This window comes from Sturnira hondurensis, unplaced genomic scaffold (genome assembly GCF_014824575.4).
Source record: "Sturnira hondurensis isolate 20B ecotype Veracruz unplaced genomic scaffold, ASM1482457v3 Scaffold0006413, whole genome shotgun sequence".
Classification (NCBI taxonomy): domain Eukaryota; kingdom Metazoa; phylum Chordata; class Mammalia; order Chiroptera; family Phyllostomidae; genus Sturnira; species Sturnira hondurensis.
The window spans coordinates 52,864,184-52,882,670 of NW_028079044.1; the positions used below are offsets into that span (position 1 = coordinate 52,864,184).

Sequence of the window (18,487 nt, forward strand, 5' to 3'; positions counted from 1 at the left end):
TTGCAATAGGGCCCCGAGGGGTGAGCAGGAGTTCACTAGCGAGCCTGGAGCAGGGGTGGGGGGCAGTTGTCCAGGGAGGGTGAGAAAGGCAAGAAATGGGAGGCAGGGTGAGGTTCAGAGGGCAGGGCTGGGGCACAGGGCTGCGGCCCCAAAGAGCATGGCCCCCTGGGAAGCTGGGGCGCTGGGCCCTGGAGGAGCCCCTGCAGGACTGAGGCAGGGCCGCCCAGCAGCCGGGGGACGGGTGGCTGAGTGGGCTGGGCGGGGTGCAAGGGGGATGGATGCGGGGCCGCCTGCCTCCACCAGCAGGGCTGGCCGGACACTCTGGGCGTGGGGTTTCGGTCCGAGTGGGCAGAGCTGCATCATAGGGCAGGAAGCGGCCTCCAGGGACAAGTCCAGAGCGAGGGCCCAGAGACGCCAGCGGGGGTGGGTGCTGTGGGTGGGCCCCAGGAGCCAGAGAGGAATGAGAATCCGGGGGGACGGGATGAAGGGAGACAGGACGGAGGAGCTGGAGCACCAGGTCCCGCTGTGCCACTGTGGGCCTGCTCTGAGTCACATCCGTGAGGGGGCCGGAGCCACCTGCCTCAGGGCTGCGTGGGGGTGGGACGGGGTGAAGTGTTTACAGCACCCGCCACAGCCGGGCGGGTAGCAAACAGCCCAGATGTCCGTGGTGGTGTCCCTGGGATGTGCCTGACCCTGGGTTATGAGTGCAGCCTGGGTCAGGGCTCAGCGTGCGGCCAGGGTCACGGCCAGCCTGCGATGCAGTGAGGGCGTATTTGTTGGGCAGCTGGGAGCCGTGGGCAGGGTCGGAGCAGGGACTGAGGTGGTGCCGGAGGAAGGAAACCGGTGCGTCTGGGGGCAGAAAGGAAGTGGGCGTCCACATGGTGGAGGCGACCCAGCCGTGTGGGCCACACAGGGAAGCTCGGGCAGCCGGGGTGCCCTGGAGAGGCTCAGGACAAGGTAGGGGCGGCGAGGACGAGGGCTGTGTGTTCAGGCCGGGCATCAAGATGTCGCCTGGGAGAGAAACCGCCGTGGGACGGGCAAGGGCAGAGGAGGGTAGCAGTGCTTCGCTCGGCCAGGGCGCTGGACTCTGGCAGGTGGCCGCTCTCTGCATTACCTGGTGCCAGTCTCTCACCCTCAGGTCTCCAGTCCAGCCCAGCCAGCAAGGCCTGGGGTTTTCTGACACCCTTGCCCACCCATCCTGTCACCTGTCCCCTTTACATGGTCCAGAGCCTGCCAGGCGGAGAGAAGGAGGGAGCAGGTGGGCCAGCCGGCGGGTGTGTGGCTGCCGGGCCTAATGGGGACAGGGGGAGGCAGATGGCCACGGAGCAGGCGGGAGCCGCTCACTTAGCCACCCGCGACCCACGTGACTGGCTGTGGGCCGGCCCCATGTCCTAGAAACATTTGTTGGGGTCACCCTGCCCCCACTTACTGCTTCCTCACTGGCTTTCTCCCAGCCATGGCTGGTGATGGGGTGATGGGGCTCCCACAGGGCCCCCACTTCGGAGCCTAGTCTCTGGGAGACAGTGGCACTGTCCTCATCCCTGGCAAAGCGTGCAGGTGGGGGAGCGGAGGCGGGAGCCACCCCCTGTCCCCCTGGGGTAACCAGGGGCCTGCCTGGAGGAGGCTTCCTGGCTGAGCCTGGCGGGTCTGCGGCGCCTGGTGTGCCCAGGCGATCGGGGGAGCGGATGTGTCGGCGAGCACGAGGCCCAGGGCCAGGAGGCATGTTATGAGGTGTGCCAGGCGTGTGCGTTTTCAGCAGCAGCTCTGGAGCCCCAGGTGGGAAACCTCACGCCTCACCTTGACCTTGGAGAGAAGAGGGAGAGCCCACAGCCAGATCTCTCGCCCCCCCCATCCACACTGGTGGGAGCTCAACGGTCACACCCATGCCCTGCCCAGGGTGGCTGGGGCCCGAGCCCTCAGCAGTCTGGCTGCAGCTGAGAGGCCAGCAGGCGGCTGGGCCTCCTTGGGGGCCAGGGCCCAGGGGTGTCTGGGCCGGGGCAGAGGGGCCAGGGTGTGCCGGAAGGCAGGGCGGGCTGCCCCTGAGCACTGTGGGGCTTGGCCCGCCCTCTGCTTCCAGCTGCCTCCAGCCTGGCCAGGTGGCTGCTAGGACAGACAGCCTATGGGGACCCGGAGGGCAGGGCACTGAGGTTACAGTGCAGGGCCAGCTAAGCCGGGAGTCCAGAGCCCCTCTCCCTGGAGCCAGCCGGCTCCCTAGGGGCTGACAGACGGTTACGCTGGAGCTGCACCCGGGCCGTGTCCCCAGGGATGGGAAGGTGTCGGCTTCAGGGTGGGGGATCCCCTCCACTCCTGGCTACGCTGTCCCCACCATCTTTCCCAGACCTGAGAGGCAGCAGGCTGGGAGGGGCTGTCGCTGTCTGGGTGCTGGACGCACCAGGCCTCCATCTCCCTCCATAGTGTGCTCGGGGGCCCCGGGTACTGCGGACGGAGGGGCCCACGGCGTGCACCCTGGGTCGTGCAGTCCACGGGGTGAGCAGGAGGTGTGCGGGCAAGGCCTCAAGGTGGGACCGAGAGGGCAGACTGGGCCCCAGGCCTCTGCAGAACCAAGAGTGCGTTCTGAATGACTTGGGACCGGGGCAGGGGGGTGGACAGGGAGGGGCCCTTTAGTGGCTTTTTATGAAATTCTCTGGCTGCCGCTTGGAGGAGAGCTCCAGAGAGCTGGCTGCAGGTGCGGAGGCAGAACCCCTGCCCGGGGGCCGGCTGCACGCCCGCCCAGCCCCCGCCCTCACTCTGGTCTCCCCTCAAATCCCCAGAACATGGAGAAGGTGGCGGTGCCGTCGGTGACGCTCATCGTGGGCTGTGGTGTGTCGTCCCTGACCCTGCTCATGCTGATCATCATCTATGTCTCCGTGTGGAGGTGGGGTCCCCGGGGGCCGGGCGCCGGGGGCCGGGGGGCTGGGGGAGGGAGCAGCTCCAGGGGTGGGCGTGGCCCGGGCCCCCCTTCTCCCCTTCCCAGCCAGCAGCTCCCTTCCCACCTGTCCCCTCCACCCCCCCACCCCGGCCCCCTGCCATCATTCCTGGACAGCTCCCCACCTCCACCCCTGCACCCCTCGCCCTCCCACCCCACCCCCTGTCTTCCCACCATGCTCGCTCAGGTTCCCTCCTGCCCGCTGCTCCGGGCGCTGGCGGGCACGTGGCGGGCGGGGGCCCCGGGCAGGCCAGCGAGGGAGCCAGCTCTGCTGTCAGGCTCCTGCCTATGCCGGGCCCGCACCCCCTCTTGTCCTCGGCGGGCGCCAGCCAAGCCCGCTCCCCAGCTGAGCCCCCTGCCCACTAGGGCCCCCTTGGTGCCCTGGCTCCCGGTCTGTTCGTCACCTGGCTTTCCCGGAGCCCAGGGCTGGGTCACAGGGAGGGCCCCTTGCTCAGTGTGCCCCCCCCCCCGGGTGCTGCCTCCGGTGTCGGTCTGTGGGGTGGGGCAGTGTGGGCACAAGCAGGACCGTGAGGGCTGTTGTCCCAGATGTGGCCGCCCTGGGGCGGGGGACACGCGTGTGCGGGTGCAGGTCTGAGGTGGCCACAGGCGTGTGTGAGTGCGAGTGCAGGTCCAAGTTGGGGGCTGTACCACCTTCCCACTCCCACACCCCCTTTGAAGCTCATTGAGCAGAGGTTTGGGACAAGGAGGGTGAGGTCAAGGTCACCTGCCTGCCCAGCAGCCACCCACCAGGCCTGGCCGGGACTCCCAGTGCGTCCGGCCCCCCGGGCAGGGCAGCGCCAGGTGATGATCGAGCTGACCCTGTACCCGAGGCCAGCAGGGGGAGGTCGATGCCGCTGCTGGGGGGCAGCTCCACTTTCCCGGTGGCCGGTACTCGTGAGCCGCAGGCTGTGTCCTGCCGAGGGTGCCGGTGTCCGGATGGGCAGCATGCAGCTCCCCTCCTCTGGGCCCACATGCCCCGAATGCCTGTGGACACGCCTCTCCCAGACCCCGGGACAGGCGTGGGGTGGCCTCACTGCAGTGTGGAAGGCCAAGCCCGTGACTCTCCAAGAGCCTCCTTTCATGGCTGCCCCAGCGCGCTGCCGCCAGGCCCCACCCTGACCGTCCAGGGGACAGGGGAAACTGCAAGAGGGGTCAGGGCCCACCCAAGGCCACCTGTCACATCAGGCCACGTCGCAGCCGCCGAAGCTCTGCCCTGTGTCCTCACCTTGCCACCTGCTTGGCTCTTAGCCACCCAGGCCGCTGGGGGAGCTGAGTGGGAACTGGGAGCAGAAGTGACGGGTGGCCCACCCTGTGTGTCCCCATTCTGTAATGTCAGTCACAGCCCAAGGAACGGCTGCCGTCATCCTCACCCCACTCAGAGCCCCCACTCAGAGCCCATCTTCTTGCCTCAAGGTCAGGATCAGGCTTGGGGACAGGGCCAGGGGAACGGGGCGCTGCTGGGGCGAAGACAAGGAGTAGGCAGTGAGACCCTGAGAGCGAGCTCTGTAGCTCTGCCTGAGCAGTCCAACAGCAGGGAGAGGATTGCGCATGACAAGGAGAACCAACTTTGAGGATGAGTCACTCCCAGCAGGAGAAGGCAGCTGTATTTAGAGAGGCTCCCCAGGGCTCTCCCTGGCGCCTCACTGCACTGGGGCTTGGTACGTGGTACGGCGGGCATGTGGGCAGATGGCGATGGTGAGGAGGATGGTGGTGGTGGTAGGTGGTGATGATGGTGGTGGTGATGGTGGTGACATGGTGGTGATGGTGATGTGGTGATGGTGATGTGGTGATGATGGTGGTGCTGGTGGCGGCCACAGTGTTTGCGGGAGGCAGCAACCCCACTCTTGGTGTGGCCACAGAAGCCCAGGTCTTGTGAAGTGAGGCCCTGCTGGGCGCTGACCACGGGCCCCTTCTCCCTGCAGGTACATCCGCTCCGAGCGCTCCGTCATCCTCATCAACTTCTGCCTGTCCATCATCTCCTCCAACGCGCTCATCCTCGTTGGGCAGACCCAGACCCGCAACAAGGTACCACTCTGGACCTGCCCTGCACATCCCAGTGCCACTGGGTGGGCGAGGGTGGTGAGGTCAACCCCAGCAGGGCCTGGGCTCTGGGGTCCCCAGGAAGCTTAGGGAAGAGGGGACCAGAGCCACTGGCTGTCCTTTTTACTCCTCCCTTGGCCACGGTGGCCACATGGTTCAGGCCCAGGATGGGGTGGAGCTGTCCCTAGGCCAGGATGGACACTGGTACTCAGTGTCTGGAGTGTCCAGCTGGACAGGAGTTTTGTGAGGAGCCAGATCAAGCCCCCATCTCAAGCCCACTACTGGGCACCAGTCTCAGCTTGTTCTTGCCTTATCCTGCGGCCTGGTGGGTGACCTGCCTTCCCAGGGCCTTGAGGTCAGCACCTCCTGCGTAGGTGTGCTTGAACCAGCGCTCTGCAGTGGGCTCCTGGCCAGTTGTTGGTGTGTCTGTGAATGGGTGGGCAGGGCCATGGGGTGGGAGGGGCCATTTGTGGGCTCCGTCACTCAAGCACCCGCCAGGGGGGTTTAGATGTTCCTCCACCCATCTCAGGGCCCTGGACCAGGCGACCCCTCAGCGGCTTCCTGCCTGGGGCCGGCCCTGGTCGCCGCTGCGGTCGCTGGGCCACGCGGGTGGCTGCGGCCCGCACAGTCCCCACCCCATGCCCGCCCGCCCAGGTGGTGTGCACGCTGGTGGCCGCCTTCCTGCACTTCTTCTTCCTGTCCTCCTTCTGCTGGGTGCTCACCGAGGCCTGGCAGTCCTACCTGGCCGTGACGGGCCGCCTGCGCAGCCGCCTCATCCGCAAGCGCTTTCTCTGCCTGGGCTGGGGTGAGTGCCCGCCCCCCAGGACCCCTGTCCCCCTCACATAGAGCTTCCAGGCAAGTTGTCGGTGCCAAGTGGAACTGAACTGCAGGTAACGAGTCACACTTTAGCGTAACCACGTTCCGTTCAACACTCGGGATGTGATGTGTACCGAAAGTGGTCCCTCCTACATCCAAAAGTCGAAGGCGACGGGGGTGCTGCGTGGTACCTGCTGATCTAGCCGCCCTACCCCCATTTCCGCACGTCCTCACCCCATCCTCCTCCTGGCCCCTCGCCCTCCACCGGACGGCGTGGTTGGAGGAGGACCGACCCGTCTCCCTGCTCCTTCCTCAGGGCTCCCCGCACTGGTCGTGGCTGTGTCTGTGGGGTTCACCAAGGCCCGAGGGTACAGCACCGTGAACTAGTGAGTCGGCGCAGCATGGGGATGGGGCCCTCCCAGCACCTCCAGGCCCTGCCCCTGCCCTGGAGGGTGACAGCTGGTTGCACCCTCACCTCACAGATGGGGGTGGCCCCGAGCTGGAGGCCAGGCTCCCTGGGTGGCCACCTCTCCTAGCAGCTCTGCCCAGCCGTGGGCAGAGGGGCCAAGAGAAGCTAAGCCTCCTGCCTTCACCCAGGACAGGCCAGTCAGCCTCTCTGAGCCCCAAAACCCTCACCTGTGGGGCTGCAAGGAAGCCCTGGGCAGGGCAGGGCGGGGCAGGTGGGGGCCTGTTTCTCAGAGGAAGCCACCCCCCTGCAGGACCAGCTGGGCAAGGCCAGGGGCCTTGACTGCCAGGCGGGGAAGCTTGGGCTCATCCTGGAGGCAGCTTGGCTTCCTAGGTGGGGGTGGGGGCGGAGGACCCGGAGGAGCAACTGACACTGGCTGTGCCCATTGGGGTCGCTGTACAGCCCAGGGCACAGGATGTGGGGGCCCCTGAGCAACTCCCCGTCTGGGAGGGGGGCACTTGACAGGAATGGAGACCCAGTTCCTGGGGGCCCCAGCGGTGTGAGTGCCAAGAGTGGTGGGCTGGGCGGGGAGGAGTCTGTTTGCAGATGGCCAGGGAGGCGGGGCTTTGGCCTGAGAGAAGGCTCCGGAAAGGAAGGGGGTGGGGCGGTGCCCTCTGTGGGGTCGGGGCTCCAGGGGCCTCCGTGAGGTGAGGGGTGTCCAGGAAACCTGGGGGAGTGCGGCGTTCATGACAGAGTGAGAAGTGAGGAAGAGCCCGGCCCAGACTCAGCAGAAGCCCAGGGTCTGCGGCCCCGCAGCTGCGGCAGGTGGGCAGAGGACCAGGCCCAGAGCCAGCCCAGCATCTGGCGTCATGTCAGGAGGGGGCCTTGGCGGAGGGGGAAGGGGACCAGGGGCCGGTCAGGCCCTGCTCTGGGGCTGCTGCTCCACCTGTAAACTGGGGGTTACAGTGCCGCCTAGCCCCCCCCCGGGGCTCTGGAGCTAGAGAATGAGCGTGGGGTTCCCACCCTGGGGGCTCACTTCTTCCTGATGGAAGCCTCTACCCTCTCAGTGTCTCCCCTGTCCCCCAGCCTGGGGTGCCCGCCCCCCATCACGGGGCGGGGCCCACACCTGGCCACTAACCAGCCGTCTTCCTCCCCAGTTGCTGGCTGTCCCTGGAGGGGGGACTGCTGTACGCCTTCGTGGGACCGGCCGCCGCCGTGGTGCTGGTATGGACCCCGTGGTCCCAGGCTTGGGCCTCGGACCGCAAGTTCGGATCCTACTCCCTGGGGTGGGGCGGTGTCAACAGCCCCCTGACCTGCCTTCAGGGTGCAGGGGTGCAGAGGCCGGGCTGGGACAGCCACCTAGGATTCCTCTGAGCAAAGCGTGCCTGATTCTCGGGGACCAGCTCTGTACCCGCCAGACCTGTGCACATTTGCTAAGAGAGGGGCCGGCGGGTAGGCGGGGCGCACCCAGGGGAGGCCTGGGCCCGGAGCCTCAGAGCCACAGGCGGGGCGTTCTTCTCCCTGGGTGGGGCCGGCCCAAAGGAGCCCCTCCCCTCCCTGGGCCCTCAGTGTTCTTTCTGCTGTCCCCATCCATGTTCTTTTGGTGAGGGATGTGAGAGTGCCAAGTGGCACCAGGGTCATTGTCCCCAGGTTACGGGTGAGCACAGGAGCCAGGGCCCAGCTCCTCGGTTCCTGGGAGGTGAGGGCAGGGAGGGGCTGCGTCCAGGCTCGTCAGCGCAGCCTGTCAGTGGCCAGGGACCGTTTCAGGGCTGGCACCCCCCAGGGGAGGGTGGAGGCAGGAACCTCTTCCCACCCCAAGTCTATTCTCAGGAACGCATCTGGAGGGGGGGCCGGCCCTGACCCACTGCTGTGGGGCCTCTGCCCAAGGGGCCCTGGGGACACAGGGACATGCAAATGAAGGCTAAAGGTAGAGCCTGCTGCAGGCAGGTGGCAGCCGGGGTCCTGTCCTCCACTGGCCCTGCCATGTGACAAAGGAGGTCACCCAGGAAAGTCACCTCCATGCTGTCAGGCTGCAGAGTATTTGGTGACCGTGTCTGGGACCTTCTGTTGACAGGACAGTGGGAAGCAGGGCTCAGGCACCCGCTGAATGTGGGGTCAGCCTCCCTGGACCCCTGGGCCCAGGGACCAGCATGTCCAAGCCGCAGGGACTCAGCAGAGGCCAAGCTGCCTCTGGGCAGGGTGGGAGTTGGGCAGGGGGCCTTCAGTGGAAGGATGGGGGCTGCCCCCCCCACATACCAGCAGGAGTCCAGAGGAGAGACTGAGGAGCTGTGCGAGGGGTGCCCTGGGGACACTTCTCTGAGTCCCAGGTGGCAGTTAAGCAGCAGCCTGGGGGACCTCCGTTAGCGCCGAGAACCACCTCCCGGGGCAGGGCCAGCCCTGGCGCTGGTGTTCCCAAGTTACAGGCTGTGAAGGGCTCCCGGGCAGAGAGCAAGGGAGGCAGCGCCTGGGTGGAAATGAGTTCCCCACAGTGGGCGGGGCTCGAGAGCCTGGGTGGGGCGCACTGGCCTAGAGGTCGCTCCCACGCTCTGAGCGGGGCAAGCAAAGTCAGCCCCACTCGGGGGAGGGCCAGGTTCACCCCGACCCCAGCCTGACCTCTGGACAAATGGGACCCCACTTTACACACTATGGCTGACCACAGTGGAGACGGCAGGCAGCGCACTCGACACGGCCTGTAGGAAGAGACCCCATCACCCTGTGAGCCTGCGCTGGGTCAGCCTGGCCCTTCCTCATGTCCAACCCGCCCGACAGGGCTCCCAGGGCCTGGCGGAGCCTGTCAGGTGGGGGGGTCACGTGGGAGGCTCGAGCTTCGGTGCCCGGCCGTACAGGGCCGGACGGGTCCCTGGGCACAGAGGACCTCGCCAGACAGTCGGGGTAGATGGGGGGACAGATGGCAGGGTGCAGCGGCGGGGCCGAGCGCAGGCCCCACACCCGCCTCTGCCCGGCAGGTGAACATGGCCATCGGGATCCTGGTGTTCAACAAGCTCGTGTCCAAAGATGGCATCACGGACAAGAAGCTGAAGGAGCGGGCAGGGTAGGACCCAGAGCTCACCCCCCACCCCGCCCCAGCCCCTCCCAGGCAGAGGCTGGGACCAGGCCGAGAGGTGGCGGGGCCACAGTCTCTCCATCTGGCCTTTGACAGGGCGCACATCCCGGAAGGTCCTGAGCCTGGCCAAGGACACACAGCCCAGGACCTGGAGGTCCCCAGGAGGTCCTGGGCCGTGTGCCCCTGGCCAGGCTACTTTCCCCCTCGAGGGGGTCCCAGGAGGACCCCACTGCTGCCAGTCCTCCCCCCCTCCCCTCAGGGTTGGGGGCCTGCCCCAGGGTGCCTTCAGCACAGGAGGGAGTGGAGGAGATGGGCCCAGTGGCCTCACACCCAAGAAGGTGGCCTGGCCAGGGGCACACGGCCCAGCTGGTGGCAGTTCCGAGTGGCTCGGCCATGCCCAGCAGTGGGAGGGCGTGCCGCTTGGGAGCGTGCTGCCCCTCAGTCTTGCGGGGAACGGGCTCCAGGATGGAGGGGTGCCAGGTCACCGCCAGGCCAGCAGTGGGTGGGACCGGCCCGCCCCTCTGTCCTGCCCCAGCCTCCGAGCCCTCCTCACCTCTCCTGTACCTGCTCTGCCTGTCCCTCATCCAGGCTGGTGTCTGCGTTGGGGTGCCCTCCCACCTTGTGCCAGTCTTGCTTGGCCTGTCTGTCTCCTCTCTCTGTCTCCCTCTTCCTACTCTCCCTGGTGAGCCGAAGTATCAGGCAGCCAGCCCCTTGGGGCCCTGGTGGGTTCTGGTCTTGGGTAGAAACCTGCCTGGGGGAGGCCTGTGGCCTTGGAGTGCCCACAGCAGCTGGGAGCATGGCCTCGGGGTCAGCAGTTCGGGGACTGTGGACAGGCCGGTCTGCGCAGGCCCATCCCCCTGCCTCCTGGACAGCAGGGGCCACAAGCCTGCACACTGCCCAGCCAGTGACTCGGGCATGCCCACCCCAAGCAGGGCTTTGTCTGTCTGAGCCCGCGGCCCCCTCGAGGCAGGTTCTGTCGTGTCCCCACATTACAGCTGAGCCCACTGAGGCTCAGGCAGGTGGCAGGTGGCGCAGGGCTGCAGCCTGGTGAGGTGGTTCTGAGAGCCCAGACCGTCCAACCACTGCCTGCTTTCCGTGGCCACTTCCCGCCTTGCCCTGGGGGCCAGGCTTGGGAGCACAGGTGGGAGGCAGCCGGCCCCGCATCGTCCCCCCGGACCCTCACATGGGCTTAGAGCAGGCCGCCGTCCCAGTCACTCTCAGGCAGGGCCCTGCTTGATCAGACCAGGCACCAGGGACCAGAAGAACGAGGGGTGGCCTGGACCCGAGGGTTTTGCGTCTTCGTGCAGATGTGGGTGGGCAGCTGCAGCCGTGCACACCCAGGAGCCGGCCCAGCCCTCCCGAGGCCCAGGCTCTGGGTGCACCGGGTGAGAAGAGGCCCTGAGGACGGCTCTCGCCCAGATCCCGCCCTTCCCGGCCCCCAAGACCTTGTCCCCAGCCCCCCTCTGTCTCATAGGGTCCCATCCCTACCCGCTCCCGGGACCTCATTTCCCCAAGACCCCTTTCCCACATTCTCCAAGACCCTGTCCCCATCCCCAGGACTCCGGCCCAGGAGGCGCCGGTTGGACTGAGGTCTGGCCGCCCCCACCTGCCCCCTTGTTTTCTGTGAGAACCTCATCTGCTCTGTTCCAGCCTCTGCCGCTCTCGCAGCTGGCTGCCCTGGGCCCCTGGGGCGCACCCCCACACGTGTCCCGTGCGGAACCCTCTCTGTATCAATGTCCCTCCGAAGCCCCAGTAACGCTGTGTTGGTGCCTCTCAGTGCCCACCCACCTGTGCATCCGTCTCTGCTCTCCTCTGAGTCACGAATTTTGCTCATTTGAAGCTTTTGCTGCCATTTCCGTCATCCCCACTGCTCTCTCCAGGGCCCCGGGCAGCCCCTGCTCGGCTCCCGCCCCACCCCCACCCCTGCCCCAGGGCCCCTCGGGCCAGAGAGACCCGAGGGCAGCGAGCCCACCGGGCAGGTAGCTGTGGGCACGCTGCAGTCTGGGCCAGCAGCTCCCCGAGTGCCTGTGAGCTTGAGCGCGTGGGTACAAGTGCGTTCGTGTGTGTGTCTGCGTGTTGGCCAGTATATGACTGTGTATGTGGCAGGCAGGCAGGGCCAGCGTTCTCCTGTGGTACCCCGGTGCTGCCGGGCTGTGAGCAGGGCAGGGCTTCGTGGGCCTGGCGTCCCAGGTGTAGGCTGCACCTGGAGGGGCGTGGCCCTGTCTCCGGCACACACACCCCTGACCCTGGGACCCTCCTGTGTCTGCTCCCTGCGCTGGACCCTGGGGCCCAGAGCTGCAGTGTCCCCCCCGCCCCCCGTGGGCAGCGTGTGAGCACAGGTGGGCCGGGTCAGGCTTGGGCTGGGCTGGCTGAGTCTCTGCAGCACAGAGTGGGGCGGGGGGCTGCAGGGAGACCGGCCGGCAAACACGGGCCACACTTTGGGGTGCACTGCCCTTGGGCGCAGGCGCCGCCCCGCTCCTGCTTCACACGCCAGCCTAGTCGGAGGCGGCGGCCCTGCGGACTCCAGTCTGTGCTCAGAGCCCCCACCCCCTCCTAGGGGCACCTGACTTTGCCAAAGGGACAGGTGAGGTGACTGCCCACGGGCCTCCCCCAGCAGCTCCTCCCGACCTTCAATCACGGAGGGGCGTGGGCTCCTCCTTGCCGCCTCTGCAGAGGCTGCAGAGTGAGTTTCAGGCCCCCGAGCTCACTGTCAGGCCTCAGCCGGGGAGAGAGATGACTCACGGAGGATGAGGACTCGGTGGGGGTGGCGCTGGCCCCAGCCTCGGCTCCGCCTGCTCCAGACGTGGGGTCCAGGCCCAGCCAGAGAAGGCCCAGGTGAAGGTGAGGAGAGAGACTGGAGGCCCCACCCTCCACGAAGAGGAAGGACGGGGGCGAGAATTGGGAGGGGTGAGGGACAGCCAACACAGGTAGACGCGCGTCTTTGGGGGAGGCCCCCTCGTCCAGCCCCGTGCTGAGCACGGGCACAGCATCGGGGGGCAGAGGCCAGTCGTGGAGTGAGAAGGGGAGCCTGTGGGGGGTCCACCAGGAGCCCTCCCCACCCGGCCAAATCCCCTCTGTGCTGGTAGCCACCCGGGGCCCTGGGCAGGACAGGTCCTGTGTGAGGGCAGCGCTGCCGTCTGAGGGGGCCCGGGGGAGCCCCCAAGGTTGTCTGGGGTAGGAGGGGAAGAGAGTGTCTGTGGGGTCCAGTTCTGGAGCCCCCACTCTGCCTTGAGAGAAGGGGTGGCTTCAGGGTGACCCCTGGCTCTGGCCTAGACACCCCTGGCAGGCGGCTGGGAGTGGGCCCCGAGCTGGGGCAGGCCCTGGGGATGGGGGCAGGGCCAGGGCCTCTGTCCCAGAGGAGAAACCTGGGCCTAGGCTTGGGGACCTTGGTCTTAGAGATTGGTGGAGGGGGTGGAGGAGAATGAGGAAGAGGAGGGAGAGGAGGCGGCGAAGGGAGCACGGGGAAGGCGGGGCCTAGGAGGCCAGTGGGCTGCCACACCCAGTCTCAGAGATGGGAGGTGAGTGCGGGCGGGCGTGTCCCAGCCTTGGCACTGGGGTCCCCTGTGGGTCCCCGCCCACAGGGCAGAGTGGGTAGTCTGGGGGAAGTTTCTGCCCTGGCTGAGGCTCAACAGGTTTGGGGGGTCCTTGTCCTGGCTGGACGCCAGCCTCTCTCCCATCAGTCCTGTGTCCCCAGCTGCTTCCTGGTGGCCCTGCCCCACGTCCCCGTCTCTGATACTCTGCCCCACCTGCCCTGCTTGTGCTGCGAGGGAGGAGGGAGCCAGTGGCCCGGACAGCACCCCCACCCCTGGGGTCACTTCAGTGGCCCCAGCAACCCCTCAGAGCCCTTGCAGGCTGGCACCCATCCATGGGGGCAGAGCTCACCCTGGCTGGGTCCTCCGGCTGCCATGGCCCTGAGAGGCATGACAGTGACCAGTATGGGCCATGGGTCCTAAGCCCTTGCAGGTTCTCTTTCTGTGCCCACAACAGTCCTTTGAAGAAGCTCCATGTCCCCACTGGACAGTCCGGGAGGTGGACTCCAAGTGGGCACGAGTGGAGCCTGTGATGTGCAGGTGGGGAGGGCCGGACTGCCGAGGGCAGTGACTGGGGAGGGCGGGTGTGCTCCTGGAAGACTGCCTGGAGGAGGCAGCCCCTCCCCTGAGATGGGCAAGGAAGGGAACCAAGAGGAGGAAGCGCTTGTTGGTCTCTGTTCCTGTTGGTCTCTGCCCTTGTCCTCTGCCTGCCTGGCTGTGTCTGTCTTGTCGCCTCCCTCCCAGACTCTCTCCTCTCTGTCTCCCTCCCTCTCTCTGTCCAGAGCCCAGAGGTCTGGCCAAGCAACCCACCCGGTGGCTATCTTGCTCATGGGACCCTAGACCTTTGACTGGGGACCTGAGGGCTATGTTGGGACCTGGAACCCCCCCAGAGGGCTCCCTCCCTCACTGGGCACCCGCCTCCTGAGTCCCCAGCACCCCCAGGAGCCTCAGGCTGCTCAGGGAGGGGTGGGGCAGAGCGGGAGACAGCCCAGGCCCCGGGGGAGGGAGGCGGGGCTGAGGCTGGGCGGCCCTGACACGCTCTGTCCGCAGGGCCTCGCTGTGGAGCTCCTGCGTGGTGCTGCCGCTGCTGGCGCTGACCTGGATGTCGGCCGTGCTCGCTGTCACCGACCGCCGCTCCGCCCTCTTCCAGATCCTCTTCGCTGTCTTCGACTCACTCGAGGGCTTCGTCATAGTGATGGTGCATTGCATCCTGCGCAGAGAGGTGGGCGCCCGCGGGGTCCCGAGCTGCGGGGGCATCCACTGAGGGAGCCCTCTGCCACTTGCTGGCTCAGATGGGGTGCAGCATGAGCCCACTGGAGCCATGGGAGACCCCTGTTCTGGCATTTCCCGGACCTCTCCAGAGGTAGCCTGGCAAGGCTTCACCCAGCTGCATCCCGCTGCCACCTGGCAGGTGGCAGGGACCAGGGCAGTGTCTCCAGTCTTGGAGGGTCCAGATGTGAAATGACATGCATCTTGGCGTCGATGGACTTGGTGCTGCTCAGGGCCATGAGGAGAGCAGCAAGGCCAAGTGCAGGGTCATGTGGGGGCCACTGGTAGGCTGGGCACCGAGTCCCAGTGCCAGGATGTCCATGGGGCTGCGGGGGCGGGAGTGAGCGGGCAGATTCCAGGTCCCCTGGAACCTCCTGGAATTCAGCAAAGGCATGCGTTAAAGCTCACAGATCCGGAAGGAAGCAGAGGCTGGGAGAGGAGGCCGGGAAGCAGAGCTCAGCCCAGCATGTAGCTGCAACCAGAGGCTGGGGGCAGCAGGCTCACCCCGCGGGGGCCCAGACTGCTCTGGAGTGGGGCCCCCTGGGCCCCAAGGGAAGGCCGAGTGGGGCTGCTGATTCTCTGTCCATTTAGGGCCAACTTCGGCTCCTCCTGAATGGGCAGACATGCACCCACTGGACCCCTGCCAGGAGCTTCCCTGTCCAGGGTGGACACAGGTCCGGGGGTGCCTGCACCATTGAGGATACAGATGACTTACTGAGAACCTATCAGGGGAAAGACCAGTACTGACCTTGGTCACCCCACCAGCTGAGGACCTCCTCACACCAGACTCACAGCTCCCAGGGAGGTGGGATCCCCTCTCCAGGGGCTCTGACCTCAGGGAAAGGCAGGGGGTGCAGACCCGAAGTTTTTGCTGCTGAAGGGGCCCCTGTTTAGTCCCGAGGGTCCACTCCGAAGGACCTGAGGACAGCCTGCCACCAAAAGGCCACAGCCCCCCCCCCCCACCCCGCAGCGAGCCCCGGAGACAACCCGGAGGGAAAATGTCATAGGAAGTGCGCTTCTGGCCCCCATCGGCTTACACCTGTGGTCTGGTGGCAGCCCCTTCCGTAGACGGCAGCCGCCTCTAGGGTTCAGCCCAGGCGGCCACGTGCTGCCCAGGCTCTCAGGCCAGGCTTGTGGCCCTCAGTGGCCTGGCTCCTGTGAGACAGCAACTGCAAGCTATAGAAGGGGACCTCAGAGGGCGGAAAGGGCTCGTGGGAATTATGAGCAGGCAAGCACAGACTGAGGCCGTGGCCCACGGAGGAGAGGCTGGATGTGGGAAAATGGGCAGGTGAATCTGGAAGGGCCACCTGACTGTGGCCTTCCGAAGAGTCCCTGGCCCTCCCTAGTGGGGGGCCCCCCGCCATACGGACAGCACCTGCGGCTGCTCCTCACACAGACCCGAGGCCCCACCCAGGACGCTCGGGGACGCCGGGTGGGTGTGGCCCTCAGCAGGCGAGGACCAGGCCCTCGGCAGGCCCAGACAGTCTGCGAAGCAGAGTCCGTGGTGGCAAAGCTCGGGCAGGACACTGGGCGACCCTCCCCAGCCTGATGAGGGGCCTGCAGCTCTGGCCGGGGACCCGCAGCGCCGCGTTGTGGGGTTCTCGCCACGGGGGCACAGAGGCTCTCAGAAAAGCCGCTGGGCCTCCTGGACCAGCCTGCCCCCGCCCCCCACACCACAGCCAGGGCTGTCCTCATGGGCGGGTGTCACCAGCCACCTGTGCTCTGTCCCCTCAGGTCCAGGATGCTGTGAAGTGCCGAGTGGTCGATCGCCAGGAGGAGGGCAACGGGGATTCGGGGGGCTCCTTCCAGAACGGCCACGCCCAGCTCATGGTAGGGCTCAGAGCGGGGTGCAGGCCGCCTCTGTCCCTGCCAGGCCCCAAAGCCCCGTCACAAGGAACTCTGAGCCCAGTCTGAGGCCAGGGACGAGGCTCCCCGGGGCCACGTCGCTTGTCCAGGGTTTGGGGGATGGGCAGGTCGAGTGGATGAGAGCCTGGGTGGGGCCGGTAGCAGCAGTCTCATGGGGTGGACACCACCTCGGTGTCCCTGCCCTTGCCTCATCTCCTGCCCTCTCTGGCTCCCCCTTGGGCCCTGCAGCCCAAGGTGCTCCACCTACAAACCCCGCCCGCCCCTGCTGCTCGCCCCCAGCTGTGCGCCGAGAGGCCCTCTTCCCTGGGGAGTCCTCCCTGACCCCCTGTTGCAGTGCCCGCTCCAGTGTTGGCAGTGCCTCAGTGACTCCTCCGCACTGACATTCTGAGGCCACTGCCCACCGGGTGCCCCTGGCATTCAGTGAGCCGGCAGCGGCAGGCACCCATGGGGTCTCCTGGTGCCTTGCCATGCCACAGTGGTTAGTAGGACCCCAGGCAGGGCCTTAGCGGATGCCGGCGACAGCCTGGGGCAGGCTGCTGGTGTTCTTCAGGGTAAGGGGGGGCCCCAAGGTGTAGAGGGCCAGGTCCTGGGCCCCTGACGCTGCTCCCCTGGCCTAACCTCCAACCTCAGGCTGTGATCTTCCCGCTAGAGGAACCTCCAGGTTTGAGACACAGGGCCCGGCCGTTCCTTGGGGCCAGTCGCCCCAGGGGAGGCCACACATTGGCCTGAGGTAGCCAAGCTGGACCCCCAGCTCCTGGCTAGGCCAGAACGGCTGCTGCATTCGGCAGAGACCACTGCTCGTGGTCCCGCTCGGGCCCTGGACATCAGCAACCCTGCTCTGCCTCCTGGGCCCTCCGGCCTCCTCACGCTCAACCGCTGGGCTGTCTCGACCCCCAGGCTGTCTCGAGGACTGAAGGGGCGGCATGGAGCAGGTCCCCACACCCCACCGCTCCGCAGGTGGTGGCCTGGGCCGCAAGGGGCTCCCCTGTGGGGCCTAGGTGCCCCAGTGGGGGGACGGGAGGGCCCGCAGAGAGGTTCTTGAGCTGGGGGCCCAGGGAATGGGGGCAGGGGAGGCAGGCTGGGGAGCAAGGACAGGAGTGAGCTGTGGTGGGGCTGGCTTCCCACTTCCCGGCTAATCCGTGAGTGCCTTGGAGAGAGAGCGTGCTCACGTGTGCCTGCACACGCATGCATCTGCACACGTGCAAATGGTGCATAAGCCTGCTTGCATGTGCACACACTTGCGTGCACACAAATGGGCATGTGCAGGGTATACATGCATGGGTGTGATATACATGCATGCTCGCATGCACACGTGTGTGTGCGTGTATGCACAGGCGAGAGCATGGGAGGCATGGCTGTCCTTAAGGCACTCACTTGGTGTGAACAGGTCAGCACATGGGCAGCTCTGAGTGTGCAGAGTGGCACACGCGCCTCTCCTGGGTGCGGCCGAAGCCCCGCCCTGCCCTGGGCCTGGGGGGCCCTCACCCTGCCCGTTTCTGTCTTGCAGACTGACTTCGAGAAGGACGTGGACCTGGCCTGTAGATCAGGTGAGCGCCCGACAGGTGAGAGCGACAGCGGCCCGAGCCCGGGCCCACCTGCTTTTCTTCCTTTCTTTGTGCCTCTGTCTGTCCGTGCGTCTGTCCTCACCCAACCCTGCCTCCTACGGCCCACCCCAGCGGAGGAGACGCTGTCCTGGGAGCCCTGGGCAGGGAGATAGGGCCGGGGTGCCTGGGGCTGCAGGCAGGGTCCCTGGTGCCCGGGACCCCTGAGCTGGTGGAGCTCGGAGTCCTGCACAGGGCCTGCTGCCCCACCCCGTCCCCACTGTGCCTCAGTCCTCAACACCCACAGGCACTGCCAGTCCCCAGCCCTCACCCGCCTCCTCACAGGGGCAGTGAGGCTGGGCAGGCTCTGTCCCCCACCCCGCCTTCCCCCTCCCTCGAGGGCGCGTGTTCTGTGTCGCCTTCGTTCCCCCACTGTTAGTCCGACTGCTGAGGAGGGGTGAGGTGAATTTTCAGTGCAGGGCACACCGGGGGGGGAGTGGGAGGAAGCAGGTAGGAGGACACACTGCTGCGCTTCCTGGAAGCAAGGGCAGGAAGGGAATTAATTGCCCAGTAAAAGGAAGCTCCTCCGGGATCGCTGCTCCGGGAGCCAAGGGTCTGGGGGAGTGACAGGTAGCCTTTCTGGGGCATCACCCTCCCTCTAGTCTGTCAGGTATTTGGGAAAAATTTCTGTACAGAAAACCCAGGGGATTGGCTGGGACAGCCCCGGGGGGCGGGGGCAGTATCAGCTGCTGCCAGGTAGACCCGGAGGGCTTCCTGGAAGAGGTGATCTGTAGGTTGGCCTGAACAGGAGCTGGAGCCACCCCCATCTTAGTCTCATGCTATCTGGCCAGTCTCCCTGGGAGACAGCCTCAAGACCTGGGGGCTTTGGGGGACTTGGCCCCACCTTGTGTAGGGGGCATGGCCTCTCCGCTTCTGTTTCCGTCCTCACTGGGAAGGTGGTCCAGCCTGGCCCATGCCCCGGGAACAGCGAATGGCTGGTGGCTGTGGGTCTGGGCATAGCTAGGAGGG

At 66.7% G+C, this 18,487-nt stretch overlaps 1 protein-coding gene across 1 annotated transcript in view; it reads left to right on the plus strand.

Moving 5' to 3' along the window:
- The window catches only part of ADGRB1 (adhesion G protein-coupled receptor B1), a 55,262-nt gene that overhangs the window by 33,094 nt on the left and 3,681 nt on the right, over positions 1-18,487 (plus strand). Inside the window, exons 18-26 of the mRNA XM_037048635.1 lie at positions 2,772-2,875; positions 4,849-4,951; positions 5,621-5,771; positions 6,099-6,168; positions 7,346-7,412; positions 9,155-9,240; positions 13,833-14,004; positions 15,786-15,881; positions 17,425-17,464. Coding sequence (XP_036904530.1) covers positions 2,772-2,875; positions 4,849-4,951; positions 5,621-5,771; positions 6,099-6,168; positions 7,346-7,412; positions 9,155-9,240; positions 13,833-14,004; positions 15,786-15,881; positions 17,425-17,464 — 889 coding nt within the window. The remainder of the gene's footprint in view (positions 1-2,771; positions 2,876-4,848; positions 4,952-5,620; positions 5,772-6,098; positions 6,169-7,345; positions 7,413-9,154; positions 9,241-13,832; positions 14,005-15,785; positions 15,882-17,424; positions 17,465-18,487) is intronic.